Raw genomic sequence first — 20,403 nt, 5'->3', positions numbered from 1 at the left:
GTACACACACACACCGTCGTCAGGTAGGGAGAACATACACACACCGTCGTCAGGTACACACACACACCGTCGTCAGGTAGGGAGAACATACACACACCGTCGTCAGGTAGGGAGACCATACACACACCGTCGTCAGGTAGGGAGACCATACACACACCGTCGTCAGGTAGGGAGACCATACACACACCGTCGTCAGGTAGGGAGAACACACACACACCGTCGTCAGGTAGGGAGACCACACACACACCGTCGTCAGGTAGGGGAGACCATACACACACCGTCGTCAGGTAGGGAGAACATACACACACCGTCGTCAGGTAGGGAGAACACACACACACCGTCGTCAGGTAGGGAGACCATACACACACCGTCGTCAGTTAGGGAGAACATACACACACCGTCGTCAGGTAGGGAGACCATACACACACCGTCGTCAGGTAGGGAGAACACACACACACCGTCGTCAGGTAGGGAGACCATACACACACCGTCGTCAGGTACACACACACACCGTCGTCAGGTAGGGAGAACATACACACACCGTCGTCAGGTACACACACACACCGTCGTCAGGTAGGGAGAACATACACACACCGTCGTCAGGTAGGGAGACCATACACACACCGTCGTCAGGTAGGGAGACCATACACACACCGTCGTCAGGTAGGGAGACCATACACACACCGTCGTCAGGTAGGGAGAACACACACACACCGTCGTCAGGTAGGGAGACCACACACACACCGTCGTCAGGTAGGGAGACCATACACTACGGAGAGGTGACTTGTTCTGTTCTCTGTGTAACTATGGAGAGGTGACTTGTTCTGTTCTCTGTGTAACTATGGAGAGGTGACTTGTTCTGTTCTCTGTGTAACTATGGAGAGGTGACTTGTTCTGTTCTCTGTGTAACTATGGAGAGGTGACTTGTTCTGTCTCTCTGTGTAGCTATGGAGAGATGACTTGTTCTGTTCTCTGTGTAACTATGGAGAGGTGACTTGTTCTGTTCTCTGTGTAACTATGGAGAGGTGACTTGTTCTGTTCTCTGTGTAACTATGGAGAGATGACTTGTTCTGTTCTCTGTGTAACTATGGAGAGGTGACTTGTTCTGTTCTCTGTGTAACTATGGAGAGGTGACTTGTTCTGTTCTCTGTGTAGCTATGGAGAGGTGACTTGTTCTGTTCTCTGTGTAACTATGGAGAGATGACTTGTTCTGTTCTCTGTGTAACTATGGAGAGATGACTTGTTCTGTTCTCTGTGTAACTATGGAGAGGTGACTTGTTCTGTTCTCTGTGTAACTATGGAGAGGTGACTTGTTCTGTTCTCTGTGTAGCTATGGAGAGATGACTTGTTCTGTTCTCTGTGTAGCTATGGAGAGGTGACTTGTTCTGTTCTCTGTGTAACTATGGAGAGGTGACTTGTTCTGTTCTCTGTGTAACTATGGAGAGGTGACTTGTTCTGTTCTCTGTGTAGCTATGGAGAGGTGACTTGTTCTGTTCTCTGTGTAACTATGGAGAGGTGACTTGTTCTGTTCTCTGTGTAACTATGGAGAGATGACTTGTTCTGTCTCTCTGTGTAGCTATGGAGAGGTGACTTGTTCTGTTCTCTGTGTAGCTATGGAGAGGTGACTTGTTCTGTTCTCTGTGTAACTATGGAGAGATGACTTGTTCTGTTCTCTGTGTAACTATGGAGAGGTCACTTGTTCTGTTCTCTGTGTAGCTATGGAGAGGTGACTTGTTCTGTTTTCTGTGTAACTATGGAGAGATGACTTGTTCTGTTCTCTGTGTAACTATGGAGAGATGACTTGTTCTGTTCTCTGTGTAGCTATGGAGAGGTGACTTGTTCTGTTCTCTGTGTAGCTATGGAGAGGTGACTTGTTCTGTTCTCTGTGTAACTATGGAGAGGTGACTTGTTCTGTTCTCTGTGTAACTATGGAGAGGTGACTTGTTCTGTTCTCTGTGTAGCTATGGAGAGGTGACTTGTTCTGTTCTCTGTGTAACTATGGAGAGGTGACTTGTTCTGTTCTCTGTGTAACTATGGAGAGGTGACTTGTTCTGTTCTCTGTGTAACTATGGAGAGGTGACTTGTTCTGTTCTCTGTGTAGCTATGGAGAGGTGACTTGTTCTGTTCTCTGTGTAACTATGGAGAGGTGACTTGTTCTGTTCTCTGTGTAGCTATGGAGAGGTGACTTGTTCTGTTCTCTGTGTAACTATGGAGAGGTGACTTGTTCTGTTCTCTGTGTAGCTATGGAGAGGTGACTTGTTCTGTTCTCTGTGTAACTATGGAGAGGTGACTTGTTCTGTTCTCTGTGTAGCTATGGAGAGGTGACTTGTTCTGTTCTCTGTGTAGCTATGGAGAGATGACTTGTTCTGTTCTCTGTGTAGCTATGGAGAGGTGACTTGTTCTGTTCTCTGTGTAACTATGGAGAGGTGACTTGTTCTGTTCTCTGTGTAACTATGGAGAGGTGACTTGTTCTGTTCTCTGTGTAACTATGGAGAGGTGACTTGTTCTGTTCTCTGTGTAACTATGGAGAGGTGACTTGTTCTGTTCTCTGTGTAACTATGGAGAGATGACTTGTTCTGTCTCTCTGTGTAACTATGGAGAGGTGACTTGTTCTGTTCTCTGTGTAACTATGGAGAGGTGACTTGTTCTGTTCTCTGTGTAACTATGGAGAGATGACTTGTTCTGTTCTCTGTGTAGCTATGGAGAGGTGACTTGTTCTGTTCTCTGTGTAGCTATGGAGAGGTGACTTGTTCTGTTCTCTGTGTAACTATGGAGAGGTGACTTGTTCTGTTCTCTGTGTAGCTATGGAGAGGTGACTTGTTCTGTTCTCTGTGTAGCTATGGAGAGGTGACTTGTTCTGTTCTCTGTGTAACTATGGAGAGATGACTTGTTCTGTTCTCTGTGTAACTATGGAGAGGTGACTTGTTCTGTTCTCTGTGTAACTATGGAGAGGTGACTTGTTCTGTTCTCTGTGTAACTATGGAGAGATGACTTGTTCTGTTCTCTGTGTAACTATGGAGAGGTGACTTGTTCTGTTCTCTGTGTAACTATGGAGAGGTGACTTGTTCTGTTCTCTGTGTAGCTATGGAGAGGTGACTTGTTCTGTTCTCTGTGTAGCTATGGAGAGGTGACTTGTTCTGTTCTCTGTGTAGCTATGGAGAGGTGACTTGTTCTGTTCTCTGTGTAGCTATGCGGAGGTGACTTGTTCTGTTCTCTGTGTAGCTATGCGGAGATGACTTGTTCTGTTCTCTGTGTAACTATGGAGAGGTGACTTGTTCTGTTCTCTGTGTAGCTATGGAGAGGTGACTTGTTCTGTTCTCTGTGTAGCTATGGAGAGGTGACTTGTTCTGTTCTCTGTGTAACTATGGAGAGGTGACTTGTTCTGTTCTCTGTGTAACTATGGAGAGGTGACTTGTTCTGTTCTCTGTGTAGCTATGGAGAGGTGACTTGTTCTGTTCTCTGTGTAGCTATGGAGAGATGACTTGTTCTGTTCTCTGTGTAGCTATGGAGAGGTGACTTGTTCTGTTCTCTGTGTAACTATGGAGAGGTGACTTGTTCTGTTCTCTGTGTAGCTATGGAGAGGTGACTTGTTCTGTTCTCTGTGTAACTATGGAGAGGTGACTTGTTCTGTTCTCTGTGTAACTATGGAGAGGTGACTTGTTCTGTTCTCTGTGTAGCTATGCGGAGGTGACTTGTTCTGTTCTCTGTGTAGCTATGGAGAGGTGACTTGTTCTGTTCTCTGTGTAACTATGGAGAGGTGACTTGTTCTGTTCTCTGTGTAGCTATGCGGAGGTGAGGGCAGAGCAGCGTAGAGAGCTGGGTATCATTGAAGAGCCCCCCCCTGAGGTAACTCTGGACAAGGTGAGATACATTACTTGTGTTGTTGTTGCTTTGCTCACCATATTGATGTGGGGTTTCCCTCTTTCTTATTAATGTAACTATGACTGTCTAAGTGGTAGCTATCTATCTGTTATTAATGTAACTATGACTGTCTAAGTGGTAGCTATCTATCTGTTATTAATATAACTATGACTGTCTAAGTGGTATCTATCTATCTGTTATTAATATAACTATGACTGTCTAAGTGGTATCTATCTATCTGTTATTAATGTAACTATGACTGTCTAAGTGGTATCTATCTATCTGTTATTAATGTAACTATGACTGTCTAAGTGGTAGCTATCTATCTGTTATTAATGTAACTATGACTGTCTAAGTGGTAGCTATCTATCTGTTATTAATATAACTATGACTGTCTAAGTGGTATCTATCTATCTGTTATTAATATAACTATTACTGTCTAAGTGGTAGCTATCTATCTGTTATTAATGTAACTATGACTGTCTAAGTGGTAACTATCTATCTATCTGTTATTAATGTAACTATGACTGTCTAAGTGGTAGCTATCTATCTGTTATTAATATAACTATGACTGTCTAAGTGGTATCTATCTATCTGTTATTAATATAACTATGACTGTCTAAGTGGTAACTATCTATCTATCTGTTATTAATGTAACTATGACTGTCTAAGTGGTAGCTATCTATCTGTTATTAATGTAACTATGACTGTCTAAGTGGTAACTATCTATCTATCTGTTATTAATGTAACTATGACTGTCTAAGTGGTATCTATCTATCTGTTATTAATATAACTATGACTGTCTAAGTGGTATCTATCTATCTGTTATTAATGTAACTATGACTGTCTAAGTGGTAGCTATCTATCTGTTATTAATGTAACTATGACTGTCTAAGTGGTATCTATCTATCTGTTATTAATGTAACTATGACTGTCTAAGTGGTATCTATCTATCTGTTATTAATGTAACTATGACTGTCTAAGTGGTATATATCTATCTGTTATTAATGTAACTATGACTGTCTAAGTGGTAGCTATCTATCTGTTATTAATGTAACTATGACTGTCTAAGTGGTAGCTATCTATCTGTTATTAATATAACTATGACTGTCTAAGCGATATCTATCTATCTACCTCCATTGTGATTTGTTCCGTCTCCTCTCTGCTCCCTCTAGCAGAGTCAAGACAGTGGATCTGAGTCTCAGCTCAACACAGTTTCCAGCCTGAAAGAGGCACTGGAACGCTTTGATCGTAGCCACACCCCCTCCTCCACCTCTCTGTCCTCACACAAGACCTCCTCACAGCTCTCAGACAACACCTGTACCTGTAAGAGAACACACAAACACACACATCTCAGACCACACACACACACACACACACACACACACACACACACACACACACACACACACACACACACACACACACACACATCTCAGACCACTCACACACACATCTCAGACCACTCACACACACACACACACACACACACACATCTCAGTCCACTCACACATTGGTATCTCTGACTATAATTGGATCTCTCATCTCCATAGCAACAGCCTCCAAGCTCCACATGGACATGGCCACGCCCCCTCGTCAGTCACATGCTGCCTCCACCATCGAGATGACATCACAGAGACGCTCCTCCATCAGCAGCCAGGTGAGATCTGATTGGACAGAATGTGACTGGACAGAAAGTGATTGGACAGAACCCCAAAAAATAAGCAAGTTTGTTTTGACTGGGCGGTTGGGTGAGTCCAACAGGTGCTATTAAAATACATAATGAATTTAATCTGTTGTGGAGGAACAGGAGATGACCAGATCCAGTTCAACCTGAGAAGAATCTAAATTGAATCAACTCTGAATCAACTGCAACTGAATCAAACTCACACTGTATCCTTATCTGTTGTCTGTGTGTGTGTGTGTGTGTGTGTGTGTAGTCTATGAGTTCTCAGACCACGGGACACAGTGTGGCTCCCGTCCATCCTGTGATACAACAACCCCAACTACAGCCAGACGTACAGGTGAGAAACACTATCTATCTACCCTATTCACCTGGTACCCATCTATCCAAGGTTACAGCCCTAAGGGAACCCTTTTCCCTATACAGTGCACTACTTTTGACTTAGCCCTATGGAGCCTGGTGAAAAGTAGTGTACTAAATAGTGAATATGGTGCTTATTTGGGACACTATGCTAAAGTGTGACGATCCTCCAGCCATTCAGTACTAGTATGTTAGACAGCAGAACCTCTCTACAGCCATTCAGACAGCAGAACCTCTCTACAGCCATTCAGTACTAGTATGTCAGACATCAGAACCTCTCTACAGCCATTCAGTACTAGTATGTCAGACAGCAGAACCTCCCTACAGCCATTCATTACTAGTATGTTAGACATCAGAACCTCTCTACAGCCATTCAGACATCAGAACCTCTACAGCCATTCAGTACTAGTATGTTAGACATCAGAACCTCTCTACAGCCATTCAGTACTAGTATGTTAGACATCAGAACCTCTCTACAGCCATTCAGACATCAGAACCTCTCTACAGCCATTCAGTACTAGTATGTTAGACATCAGAACCTCTCTACAGCCATTCAGTACTAGTATGTCAGACAGCAGAACCTCCCTACAGCCATTCATTACTAGTATGTTAGACATCAGAACCTCTCTACAGCCATTCAGTACTAGTATGTCAGACATCAGAACCTCCCTACAGCCATTCAGACATCAGAACCTCTCTACAGCCATTCAGACATCAGAACCTCTCTACAGCCATTCAGTACTAGTATGTTAGACATCAGAACCTCTCTACAGCCATTCAGTACTAGTATGTTAGACATCAGAACCTCTCTACAGCCATTCAGACATCAGAACCTCTCTACAGCCATTCAGTACTAGTATGTTAGACATCAGAACCTCTCTACAGCCATTCAGTACTAGTATGTTAGACATCAGAACCTCTCTACAGCCATTCAGTACTAGTATGTTAGACATCAGAACCTCTCTACAGCCATTCAGTTCTAGTATGTTAGACATCAGAACCTCTCTACAGCCATTCAGTTCTAGTATGTTAGACATCAGAACCTCTCTACAGCCATTCAGTACTAGTATGTCAGACAGCAGAACCTCCCTACAGCCATTCAGTTCTAGTATGACAGACATCAGAACCTCTCTACAGCCATTCAGTTCTAGTATGACAGACATCAGAACCTATTGTAGCCTGACACTGCTTGCTGGTCATATAACATGGTGGGAACAATCTTTCTCCCTCTGTTTCCCTCTCTCTCTCTCTTCCCCCATTACTCCCCCCTCCAACCCCAAGCCGGTGCTGGAGTTCTCAGCCCAGGTGAATGCTATGCAGCACCTAAAGGACCAGCTAGAGCAGAGGACCAGGATGATTCAGGCCAACATCCAGAGACAGCAGGATGAACTCAGAGCCATACAGGACCAACTACACAGAGTACAGCCCCCAGCCATACAGGTAGGAATATATAGACCCTATACAGGTAGGACTATATAGACCTCATACAGGTAGGATATATAGACCCTATACAGGTAGGAGATATATAGACCTCATACAGGTAGGAGATATATAGACCCCATACAGGTAGGAGTATATAGACCCCATACAGGTAGGGGATATATAGACCCCATACAGGCGGGATATATATAGACCCCATACAGGTAGAAGATATATAGACCCCATACAGGTAGGATATATAGACCCCATACAGGTAGGAGTATATAGACCCCATACAGGTAGGGGATATATAGACCCCATACAGGCGGGATATATATAGACCCCATACAGGTAGAAGATATATAGACCCCATACAGGTAGGATATATAGACCCCATACAGGTAGGATATATATACACCCCATACAGGTAGAATATATATATACCCCATACAGGTAGGATATATATAGACCCCATACAGGTAGGATATATAGACCCCATACAGGTAGCATATATATATAGACCCCATACAGGTAGGAGATATATAGACCCCATACAGGTAGGATATATATTGACCACATATAGGACCAACTACACAGAGCACAGCCTTCAGTCATACAGGTAGGCTATATACACAGACAGACAGATCTGCACAGACACACACAGAAATAAACACGCACACAGAGACCCGTATGATTGACAACTGTTGTTTCCGTGGTGATAGATGTTCATGCAGCAGCCTGGCGGAGCGTTGAATGTCCAGCTGCCTCAGGTGGGGGTGGTGCCACAGGGAGCAGTTCTGACCAATCAGGTGCAGCAGACTGTCCTAAACCCCGCCCATACAGGAAGTCAGCTCACCATTCAGCAGCAGCAGACACCTCCCCCTCAACAGAACCTTCAACTGCAGCAAAACAACTCTCTCGCTCAGGTATTCAGCCAAGCAGTGGTATGTTATGTTCATATTATCTTTATAAAACATTATGTTGGGTTATTTTTTAATTTCATGTTATGGTGTCTTATATATGTTATGTTATTTAGTAGTTATGTTATTTAGTAGTTATGTTATTTAGTAGTTATGTTATTTAGTAGTTATGTTATTTAGTAGTTATGTTATTTAATAGTTATGTTATTTAGTTGATATGTTATTTAGTTGATATGTTATTTAATAGTTATGTTATTTAGTTTATATGTTATTTAATAGTTATGTTATTTAGTTGATATGTTATTTAGTAGTTATGTTATTTAGTAGTTATGTTAGTAGTTATGTTATTTAGTAGTTATGTTATTTAGTAGTTATGTTATTTAGTTGTTATGTTATTTAGTAGTTATGTTATTTAGTTGATATGTTATTTAGTTGATATGTTATTTAATAGTTATGTTATTTAGTTTATATGTTATTTAATAGTTATGTTATTTAGTAGTTATGTTATTTAGTAGTTATGTTATTTAGTAGTTATGTTATTTAGTAGATATGTTATTTAGTAGTTATGTTATTTAGTAGTTATGTTATTTAGTTGTTATTTAGTAGTTATGTTATTTAGTTATGTTACTTAATAGTTATGTTATTTAGCTGTTATGTTATTTAGTTATGTTATTTAGTAGTTATGTTATTTAGTTGTTATGTTATTTAGTTGATATGTTATTTAGTAGTTATGTTATTTAGTAGTTATGTTACTTAATAGTTATGTTATTTAGCTGTTATGTTATTTAGTTGATATGTTATTTAGTTGATATGTTATTTAGTTATGTTACTTAGTAGTTATGTTATTTAGTAGTTATGTTATTTAGTAGTTATGTTATTTAGTAGTTATGTTATTTAGTTGTTATGTTATTTAGTAGTTATGTTATTTAGTTGTTATGTTATTTAGTAGTTATGTTATTTAGTAGTTATGTTATTTAGTTGATATGTTATTTAGTTGATATGTTATTTAGTTGTTATGTTATTTAGTAGTTATGTTATTTAGTTCTTATGTTATTTAGTTGATATGTTATTTAGTTGTTATGTTATTTAGTTGATATGTTATTTAGTAGTTATGTTACTTAGTAGTTATGTTATTTAGTAGTTATGTTATTTAGTTGTTATGTTATTTAGTTGTTATGTTATTTAGTTGATATGTTATTTAGTTGTTATGTTATTTAGTTGATATGTTATTTAGTAGTTATGTTACTTAGTAGTTATGTTATTTAGTAGTTATGTTATTTAGTTGTTATGTTATTTAGTTGTTATGTTAGTTAGTAGTTATGTTATTTAGTAGTTATGTTATTTAGTTGATATGTTATTTAGTAGTTATGTTATTTAGTAGTTATGTTATTTAGTTGTTATGTTATTTAGTAGTTATGTTATTTAGTAGTTATGTTATTTAGTTGATATGTTATTTAGTTGATATGTTATTTAGTAGTTATGTTATTTAGTAGTTATGTTATTTAGTTGATATGTTATTTAGTAGTTATGTTATTTAGTTATGTTACTTAATAGTTATGTTATTTAGCTGTTATGTTATTTAGTTGATATGTTATTTAGTTATGTTATTTAGTAGTTATGTTACTTAATAGTTATGTTATTTAGTTGTTATGTTACTTAATAGTTATGTTATTTAGCTGTTATGTTATTTAGTTGATATGTTATTTAGTTATGTTACTTAGTAGTTATGTTATTTAGTAGTTATGTTATTTAGTAGTTATGTTATTTAGTAGTTATGTTATTTAGTTGTTATGTTATTTAGTAGTTATGTTATTTAGTAGTTATGTTATTTAGTAGTTATGTTATTTAGTAGTTATGTTATTTAGTTGTTATGTTATTTAGTAGTTATGTTATTTAGTAGTTATGTTACATAGTAGTTATGTTATTTAGTAGTTATGTTATTTAGTAGTTATGTTATTTAGTAGTTATGTTATTTAGTTGTTATGTTATTTAGTTGATATGCTATTTAGTAGTTATGTTATTTAGTAGTTATGTTATTTAGTTTATATGTTATTTAGTAGTTATGTTATTTAGTTGATATGTTATTTAGTAGTTATGTTATTTAGTTGTTATGTTATTTAGTAGTTATGTTATTTAGTAGTTATGTTATTTAGTTTATATGTTATTTAGTTGATATGTTATTTAGTTGTTATGTTATTTAGTTGTTATGTTATTTAGTAGTTATGTTATTTAGTAGTTATGTTAGTTAGTTGATATGTTATTTAGTTGTTATGTTAGTTAGTAGTTATGTTATTTAGTAGTTATGTTATTTAGTTGTTATGTTATTTAGTAGTTATGTTATTTAGTTATGTTATTTAGCTGTTATGTTATTTAGTTATGTTATTTAGTAGTTATGTTATTTAGTTGTTATGTTATTTAGCTGTTATGTTATTTAGTTGATATGTTATTTAGTTGATATGTTATTTAGTAGTTATGTTATTTAGTTATGTTACTTAATAGTTATGTTATTTAGCTGTTATGTTATTTAGTAGTTATGTTATTTAGTAGTTATGTTATTTAGTAGTTATGTTATTTAGTAGTTATGTTATTTAGTTGATATGTTATTTAGTTGATATGTTATTTAGTTATGTTACTTAGTAGTTATGTTATTTAGTTGTTATGTTCTTTAGTAGTTATGTTATTTAGTAGTTATGTTATTTAGTAGTTATGTTACTTAATAGTTATGTTATTTAGTTGTTATGTTACTTAATAGTTATGTTATTTAGCTGTTATGTTATTTAGTAGTTATGTTATTTAGTAGTTATGTTACTTAATAGTTATGTTATTTAGTTGTTATGTTCTTTAGTAGTTATGTTATTTAGTAGTTATGTTATTTAGTAGTTATGTTACTTAATAGTTATGTTATTTAGTTGTTATGTTACTTAATAGTTATGTTATTTAGCTGTTATGTTATTTAGTTGATATGTTATTTAGTTATGTTACTTAGTAGTTATGTTATTTAGTAGTTATGTTATTTAGTAGTTATGTTATTTAGTAGTTATGTTATTTAGTTGTTATGTTATTTAGTAGTTATGTTATTTAGTAGTTATGTTATTTAGTAGTTATGTTACTTAGTAGTTATGTTACTTAGTAGTTATGTTATTTAGTAGTTATGTTATTTAGTTGATATGTTATTTAGTAGTTATGTTATTTAATAGTTATGTTATTTAGTTGATATGTTATTTAGTAGATATGTTATTTAGTTGTTATGTTATTTAGTAGTTATGTTATTTAGTAGTTATGTTATTTAGTTGATATGTTATTTAGTTGTTATGTTATTTAGTAGTTATGTTATTTAGTAGTTATGTTATTTAGTAGTTATGTTATTTAGTAGTTATGTTATTTAGTAGTTATGTTATTTAGTAGTTATGTTATTTAGTAGTTATGTTATTTAGTTGTTATGTTATTTAGTTGTTATGTTATTTAGTTGATATGTTATTTAGTTGATATGTTATTTAGTAGTTATGTTATTTAATAGTTATGTTATTTAGTTGATATGTTATTTAGTAGTTATGTTATTTAGTTGTTATGTTATTTAGTTGTTATGTTATTTAGTTGATATGTTATTTAGTTGTTATGTTATTTAGTAGTTATGTTATTTAGTAGTTATGTTATTTAGTAGTTATGTTATTTAGTAGTTATGTTATTTAGTTGATATGTTATTTAGTTATGTTATTTAGTAGTTATGTTATTTAGTAGTTATGTTATTTAGTAGTTATGTTAGTTAGTTGATATGTTATTTAGTAGTTATGTTATTTAGTAGTTATGTTATTTAGTAGTTATGTTATTTAGTAGTTATGTTATTTAGTAGTTATGTTATTTAGTAGTTATGTTATTTAGTTGTTATGTTATTTAGTTGATATGTTATTTAGTAGTTATGTTATTTAGTTGATATGTTATTTAGTAGTTATGTTATTTAGTTGATATGTTATTTAGTAGTTATGTTATTTAGTAGTTATGTTATTTAGTTATGTTATTTAGTAGTTATGTTATTTAGTAGTTATGTTATTTAGTTATGTTATTTAGTAGATATGTTATTTAGTAGTTATGTTATTTAGTAGTTATGTTATTTAGTAGTTATGTTATTTAGTAGTTATGTTATTTAGTTATGTTATTTAGTAGATATGTTATTTAGTAGTTATGTTATTTAGTTATGTTATTTAGTAGTTATGTTATTTAGTAGTTATGTTATTTAGTTGTTATGTTATTTAGTTGATATGTTATTTAGTAGTTATGTTATTTAGTTGATATGTTATTTAGTAGTTATGTTATTTAGTTGTTATGTTATTTAGTTGATATGTTATTTAGTAGTTATGTTATTTAGTTATGTTATTTATTAATAGTTATGTTATTTAGTAGTTATGTTATTTAGTAGTTATGTTATTTAGTTGTTATGTTAGTTAGTTGATATGTTATTTAGTAGTTATGTTATTTAGTAGTTATGTTATTTAGTAGTTATGTTATTTAGTTATGTTATTTAGTTGATATGTTATTTAGTTGTTATGTTATTTAGTAGTTATGTTATTTAGTTGTTATGTTATTTAGTTGATATGTTATTTAGTTGTTATGTTATTTAGTTGATATGTTATTTAGTTGTATGCTATGTTTTGTTAAGTTCTGTAATATAATCACCATGGTAATAGATACCTGAACAGCCACAGTGTTAGACCTGTCTTATCAATTACATCATCTTTGTGAGAACCTGCTCTCTCTCTCTCTCTGACATCATCTCTGTCTGCCCTCTGTCTCCCTCTAGGTCCAGCAGCAGCGTCAACAGCACCAGCAACAGCAGCAGCGTCAACATCACCAGCAACAGCAGCAGCAACAGCAGCAGCAACAACCTGTCTACAACATGATCATGTCCCAGCCTGGCCAGCCCAACCTACTACAGATCAGTACCAGTCTACCACAGAACAACACACAACAAGCTGTAGCCACCTTCACACAAGACAACACTCAGATACAGTATGTACACACACACACACACACACACACACACACACACACACACACACACACACACACACACACACACACACACACACACACACACACACACACACACACACACACTGATTACATATTGAACATGTCTCCTCTCTCTCTCCAGGTTTCTGGTGGGTCAGCAGTACTGATTACATATTGAACATGTCTCCTCTCTCTCTCCAGGTTTCTGGTGGGTCAGCAGTACTGATTACATATTGAACATGTCTCCTCTCTCTCTCCAGGTTTCTGGTGGGTCAGCAGTACTGATTACATATTGAACATGTCTCCTCTCTCTCTCCAGGTTTCTGGTGGGTCAGCAGTACTGATTACATATTGAACATGTCTCCTCTCTCTCTCCAGGTTTCTGGTGGGTCAGCAGTACTGATTACATATTGAACATGTCTCCTCTCTCTCTCCAGGTTTCTGGTGGGTCAGCAGTACTGATTACATATTGAACATGTCTCCTCTCTCTCTCCAGGTTTCTGGTGGGTCAGCAGTACTGATTACATATTGAACATGTCTCCTCTCTCCAGGTTTCTGGTGGGTCAGCAGTACTGATTACATATTGAACATGTCTCCTCTCTCCAGGTTTCTGGTGGGTCAGCAGTACTGATTACATATTGAACATGTCTCCTCTGTCTCTCCAGGTTTCTGGTGGGTCAGCAGTACTGATTACATATTGAACATGTCTCCTCTCTCTCCAGGTTTCTGGTGGGTCAGCAGTACTGATTACATATTGAACATGTCTCCTCTGTCTCTCCAGGTTTCTGGTGGGTCAGCAGTACTGATTACATATTGAACATGTCTCCTCTCTCCAGGTTTCTGGTGGGTCAGCAGTACTGATTACATATTGAACATGTCTCCTCTCTCCAGGTTTCTGCTGGGTCAGCAGTACTGATTACATATTGAACATGTCTCCTCTCTCTCTCCAGGTTTCTGGTGGGTCAGCAGTACTGATTACATATTGAACATGTCTCCTCTGTCTCTCCAGGTTTCTGGTGGGTCAGCAGTACTGATTACATATTGAACATGTCTCCTCTCTCTCTCCAGGTTTCTGGTGGGTCAGCAGTACTGATTACATATTGAACATGTCTCCTCTCTCTCTCCAGGTTTCTGGTGGGTCAGCAGTACTGATTACATATTGAACATGTCTCCTCTCTCTCTCCAGGTTTCTGGTGGGTCAGCAGTACTGATTACATATTGAACATGTCTCCTTCTCTCTCCAGGTTTCTGGTGGGTCAGCAGTACTGATTACATATTGAACATGTCTCCTCTCTCTCTCCAGGTTTCTGGTGGGTCAGCAGTACTGATTACATATTGAACATGTCTCCTCTCTCTCTCCAGGTTTCTGGTGGGTCAGCAGTACTGATTACATATTGAACATGTCTCCTCTCTCTCTCCAGGTTTCCGGCGGGACAGCAGTTGGTGACTAAGTTAGTGACAGCTCCCATGGCATGTGGAGCGGTTATGGTGCCGACCTCTATGTTCATGGGACAACCGGTCATCGCTTACAACCCCTTCGGAGGGCAGCAGGTAACACACACACACACACACACACACACACACACACACACACACACACACACACACACACACACACACACACACACACACACACATACATATATACATGTGTACACACACTGTCACCCCCCTAACACCCTAACCCTACCTCTCTTCTATCAGGGTGGTCAGACTCTGACCCTCCAGGCAGCCCAGCCCCAACAGAACCAGCCTGACAGCCAGACACAGACGGCTGTAGTGGCACAGAGTAACCAACAGGGGGCGCAGCAGCAGTTCGTACAGGTAACCTCTAGTTTCAACAGCATCAGTTCTGACAGATAACCTCTAGTTTCAACAGCATCAGTTCTGACAGGTAACCTGTAGTTTCAACAGCATCAGTTCTGACAGGTAACCTCTAGTTTCAACAACATCAGTTCTGACAGGTAACCTCTAGTTTCAACAGCATCAGTTCTGACAGGTAACCTCTAGTTTCAACAGCATCAGTTCTGACAGGTAACCTCTAGTTTCAACAGCATCAGTTCTGACAGGTAACCTCTAGTTTCAACAGCATCAGTTCTGACAGGTAACCTCTAGTTTCAACAGCATCAGTTCTGACAGGTAACCTCTAGTTTCAACAACATCAGTTCTGACAGGTAACCTCTAGTTTCAACAGCATCAGTTCTGACAGGTTACCTCTAGTTTCAACAGCATCAGTTCTGACAGGTAACCTGTAGTTTCAACAGCATCAGTTCTGACAGGTAACCTCTAGTTTCAACAACATCAGTTCTGACAGGTAACCTCTAGTTTCAACAGCATCAGTTCTGACAGGTAACCTCTAGTTTCAACAGCATCAGTTCTGACAGGTAACCTCTAGTTTCAACAGCATCAGTTCTGACAGGTAACCTCTAGTTTCAACAGCATCAGTTCTGACAGGTAACCTCTAGTTTCAACAGCATCAGTTCTGACAGGTAACCTCTAGTTTCAACAACATCAGTTCTGACAGGTAACCTCTAGTTTCAACAGCATCAGTTCTGACAGGTTACCTCTAGTTTCAACAGCATCAGTTCTGACAGGTAACCTCTAGTTTCAACAGCATCAGTTCTGACAGGTAACCTCTAGTTTCAACAGCATCAGTTCTGACAGGTAACCTCTAGTTTCAACAGCATCAGTTCTGACAGGTAACCTCTAGTTTCAACAGCATCAGTTCTGACAGGTAACCTCTAGTTTCAACAGCATCAGTTCTGACAGGTAACCTCTAGTTTCAACAGCATCAGTTCTGACAGGTAACCTCTAGTTTCAACAGCATCAGTTCTGACAGGTAACCTCTAGTTTCAACAGCATCAGTTCTGACAGGTAACCTCTAGTTTCAACAGCATCAGTTCTGACAGGTAACCTCTAGTTTCAACAGCATCAGTTCTGACAGGTAACCTCTAGTTTCAACAGCATCAGTTCTGACAGGTAACCTCTAGTTTCAACAGCATCAGTTCTGACAGGTAACCTCTAGTTTCAACAGCATCAGTTCTGACAGGTAACCTCTAGTTTCAACAGCATCAGTTCTGACAGGTAACCTCTAGTTTCAACAGCATCAGTTCTGACAGGTAACCTCTAGTTTCAACAGCATCAGTTCTGACAGGTAACCTGTAGTTTCAACAGCATCAGTTCTGACAGGTAACCTGTAGTTTGAACAGCATCAGCTCTGAGAGGTAACCGCTAGTTTCAACAGCATCAGTTCTGACAGGTAACCTCTAGTTTCAACAGCATCAGTTCTGACAGGTAACCTCTAGTTTCAACAGCATCAGTTCGTACAGGTAACCTCTAGTTTCAACAACATCAGTTCTGACAGGTAACCTCTAGTTTCAACAGCATCAGTTCTGACAGGTAACGGCTAGTTTCAACAGCATCAGTTCTGACAGGTAACCTCTAGTTTCAACAGCATCAGTTCGTACAGGTAACCTCTAGTTTCAACAGCATCAGTTCGTACAGGTAACCTCTAGTTTCAACAGCATCAGTTCGTACAGGTAACCTCTAGTTTCAACAGCATCAGTTCTGACAGGTAACCTCTAGTTTCAACAGCATCAGTTCTGACAGGTAACCTCTAGTTTCAACAGCATCAGTTCTGACAGGTAACCTCTAGTTTCAACAGCATCAGTTCTGACAGGTAACCTCTAGTTTCAACAGCATCAGTTCTGACAGGTAACCTCTAGTTTCAACAGCATCAGTTCTGACAGGTAACCTCTAGTTTCAACAGCATCAGTTCTGACAGGTAACCTCTAGTTTCAACAGCATCAGTTCTGACAGGTTACCTCTAGTTTCAACAGCATCAGTTCTGACAGGTTTTTCTCTAGTTTCAACAGCATCAGTTCGTACAGGTAACCTCTAGTTTCAACAGCATCAGTTCTGACAGGTAACCTCTAGTTTCAACAGCATCAGTTCTGACAGGTAACCTCTAGTTTCAACAGCATCAGTTCTGACAGGTAACCTCTAGTTTCAACAGCATCAGTTCTGACAGGTAACCTCTAGTTTCAACAGCATCAGTTCTGACAGGTAACCTCTAGTTTCAACAGCATCAGTTCTGACAGGTAACCTCTAGTTTCAACAGCATCAGTTCTGACAGGTAACCTGTAGTTTCAACAGCATCAGTTCTGACAGGTAACCTGTAGTTTCAACAGCATCAGTTCTGACAGGTAACCTGTAGTTTCAACAGCATCAGCTCTGAGAGGTAACCGCTAGTTTCAACAGCATCAGTTCTGACAGGAAACCTCTAGTTTCAACACCATCAGTTCTGACAGGTAACCTCTAGTTTCAACAGCATCAGTTCGTACAGGTAACCTCTAGTTTCAACAGCATCAGTTCTGACAGGTAACCTCTAGTTTCAACAGCATCAGTTCTGACAGGTAACGGCTAGTTTCAACAGCATCAGTTCTGACAGGTAACCTCTAGTTTCAACAGCATCAGTTCGTACAGGTAACCTCTAGTTTCAACAGCATCAGTTCTTACAGGTAACCTCTAGTTTCAACAGCATCAGTTCTGACAGGTAACCTCTAGTTTCAACAGCATCAGTTCTGACAGGTAACCTCTAGTTTCAACAGCATCAGTTCTGACAGGTAACCTCTAGTTTCAACAGCATCAGTTCTGACAGGTAACCTCTAGTTTCAACAGCATCAGTTCTGACAGGTAACCTCTAGTTTCAACAGCATCAGTTCTGACAGGTAACCTCTAGTTTCAACAGCATCAGTTCTGACAGGTTACCTCTAGTTTCAACAGCATCAGTTCTGACAGGTTTTTCTCTAGTTTCAACAGCATCAGTTCGTACAGGTAACCTCTAGTTTCAACAGCATCAGTTCTGACAGGTAACGGCTAGTTTCAACAGCATCAGTTCTGACAGGTAACCTCTAGTTTCAACAGCATCAGTTCTGACAGGTAACCTCTAGTTTCAACAGCATCAGTTCTGACAGGTAACCTCTAGTTTCAACAGCATCAGTTCTGACAGGTAACCTCTAGTTTCAACAGCATCAGTTCTGACAGGTAACCTCTAGTTTCAACAGCATCAGTTCTGACAGGTTACCTCTAGTTTCAACAGCATCAGTTCTGACAGGTAACCTCTAGTTTCAACAGCATCAGTTCTAACAGGTAACCTCTAGTTTCAACAGCATCAGTTCTGACAGGTTACCTCTAGTTTCAACAGCATCAGTTCTGACAGGTAACCTCTAGTTTCAACAGCGTCAGTTCTGACAGGTAACCTCTAGTTTCAACAGCATCAGTTCTGACAGGTAACCTCTAGTTTCAACAGCATCAGTTCTGACAGGTAACCTCTAGTTTCAACAGCCATAGACAGGCAGTTCACAGAGGGATGGAGTGTGTATAGCCATGGATTAGGGCTGAGTCCAAAATGGTACCCTATTCCCTATGGGCCTGGTCATCAGTAGTCCTTTGTGTAGAGAATCTGGTGTCATTTCAGACAACCAGACTGCACCCAAACTGCTACAGACCTATATCTATCCTACCATGCCTTTCTAAGGTCTTCGAAAGCCAAGTCAACAAACAGATTACCGGCCATTTCGAATCCCACCGCACCTTCTCCGCTATGCAATCTGGTTTCAGAGCTGGTCATGGGTGAACCTCAGCCACGCTCAAGGTCCTAAACGATATCTTAACCGCCATCGATAAGAAACAATACTGTGCTGCCGTATTCATTGACCTGGCCAAGGCTTTCGACTCTGTCAATCACCACATCCTCATCGGCAGACTCAATAGTCTTGGTTTCTCAAATGATTGCCTCACCTGGTTCACCAACTACTTCTCTTATAGAGTTTAGTGTGTCAAATCGGATGGCCTGTTGTCCGGACCTCTGGCAGTCTCTATGGGGGAGCCACAGGGTTCAATTCTTGGCCCGACTCTTTTCTCTGCATACATCAATGATGACGCTCTTGCTGCTGGTGATTCTCTGATCCACCTCTACGCAGATGACACCATTCTGTATACTTCTGACCCCTCTTTGGACACTGTGTTAACAACCCTCCAGACGAGCTTCAGCTTCAATGCCATACAACTCTCCTTCTGTGGCCTCCAACTGCTCTTAAATACAAGTAAAACTAAATGCATGATCTTCAACCGATCGCTGCCTGCACCTGCCCGCCTGTCCAGCATCACTACTCTGGACGGTTCTGACTTAGAATATGTGGACAACTACAAATACCTAGGTGTCTGGTTAGACTGTAAACTCTCCTTCCAGACTCACATCAAACATCTCCAATCCAAAGTTAAATCTAGAATTGGCTTCCTATTCCGCAACAAAGCATCCTTCACTCATGCTGCCAAACATACCCTCGTAAAACTGACCATCCTACCGATCCTCGACTTTGGCGATGTCATTTACAAAATAGCCTCCAATACCCTACTCAATAAATTGAATGCAGTCTATCACAGTGCCATCCATTTTGTCACCAAAGCCCCATATACTACCCACCACTGCGACCTGTACGCTCTCGTTGGCTGGCCCTCGCTTCATACTCATCGCCAAACCCACTGGCTCCAGGTCATCTACAAGACCCTGCTAGGTAAAGTCCCCCCTTATCTCAGCTCGCTGGTCACCATAGCAGCACCCACCTGTAGCACGCACTCCAGCAGGTATATTTCACTGGTCACCCCCAAAGCCAATTCCTCCTTTGGCCTCCTCTCCTTCCAGTTCTCTGCTGCCAATGACTGGAACGAACTACAAAAATCTCTGAAACTGGAAACACTCATCTCCCTCACTAGCTTTAAGCACCAGCTGTCAGAGCAGCTCACAGATCACTGCACCTGTACATAGCCCATCTATAATTTAGCCCAAACAACTACCTCTTCCCCTACTGTCAGGGGCGAAAATCTGATATCAACTTTGGAGGGGACAATTACATTAAATTTTCTCAAGAGCAATTCCTGAGGGGGACACCAAAAGTAGTGCTGTAACACATAGCCTACATTGTAATATGGTAAATGTATATTGAGGAACCAAAGAAATAAGGTGTTTGCCGTACTCCTAACTACCGGTACCCAAAACTACACAACTAATCACAACAGCAATACCATTGCCTTTAACAAATCTTAGTTCAGTCACCAGTTTAAGTTGAGAGTGGGGGTATCCATGGCATT

At 38.7% G+C, this 20,403-nt stretch overlaps 1 protein-coding gene across 6 annotated transcripts in view; it reads left to right on the top strand.

Moving 5' to 3' along the window:
- LOC106594386 (circadian locomoter output cycles protein kaput) overlaps positions 1–20,403 on the top strand; it is a 47,538-nt gene that overhangs the window by 23,096 nt on the left and 4,039 nt on the right. For 4 of the 6 annotated variants that reach the window (XM_045712786.1, XM_045712787.1, XM_045712788.1 and 1 more), the window contains 9 exons: positions 3,783–3,861; positions 5,037–5,187; positions 5,415–5,521; positions 5,802–5,885; positions 7,187–7,345; positions 8,047–8,268; positions 13,040–13,248; positions 14,673–14,802; positions 14,956–15,075. In XM_045712786.1, the coding sequence (XP_045568742.1) occupies positions 3,783–3,861; positions 5,037–5,187; positions 5,415–5,521; positions 5,802–5,885; positions 7,187–7,345; positions 8,047–8,268; positions 13,040–13,248; positions 14,673–14,802; positions 14,956–15,075 (1,261 nt within the window). The remainder of the gene's footprint in view (positions 1–3,782; positions 3,862–5,036; positions 5,188–5,414; positions 5,522–5,801; positions 5,886–7,186; positions 7,346–8,046; positions 8,269–13,039; positions 13,249–14,672; positions 14,803–14,955; positions 15,076–20,403) is intronic. The other 2 variants (XM_045712790.1, XM_045712791.1) reach the window with 2 other exon arrangements.

The sequence above is a fragment of the Salmo salar genome, unplaced genomic scaffold (genome assembly GCF_905237065.1).
Source record: "Salmo salar unplaced genomic scaffold, Ssal_v3.1, whole genome shotgun sequence".
Classification (NCBI taxonomy): domain Eukaryota; kingdom Metazoa; phylum Chordata; class Actinopteri; order Salmoniformes; family Salmonidae; genus Salmo; species Salmo salar.
Note: the sequence above shows the minus strand (reverse complement) of the source record. Positions and strands in the feature narration are given on the sequence as shown.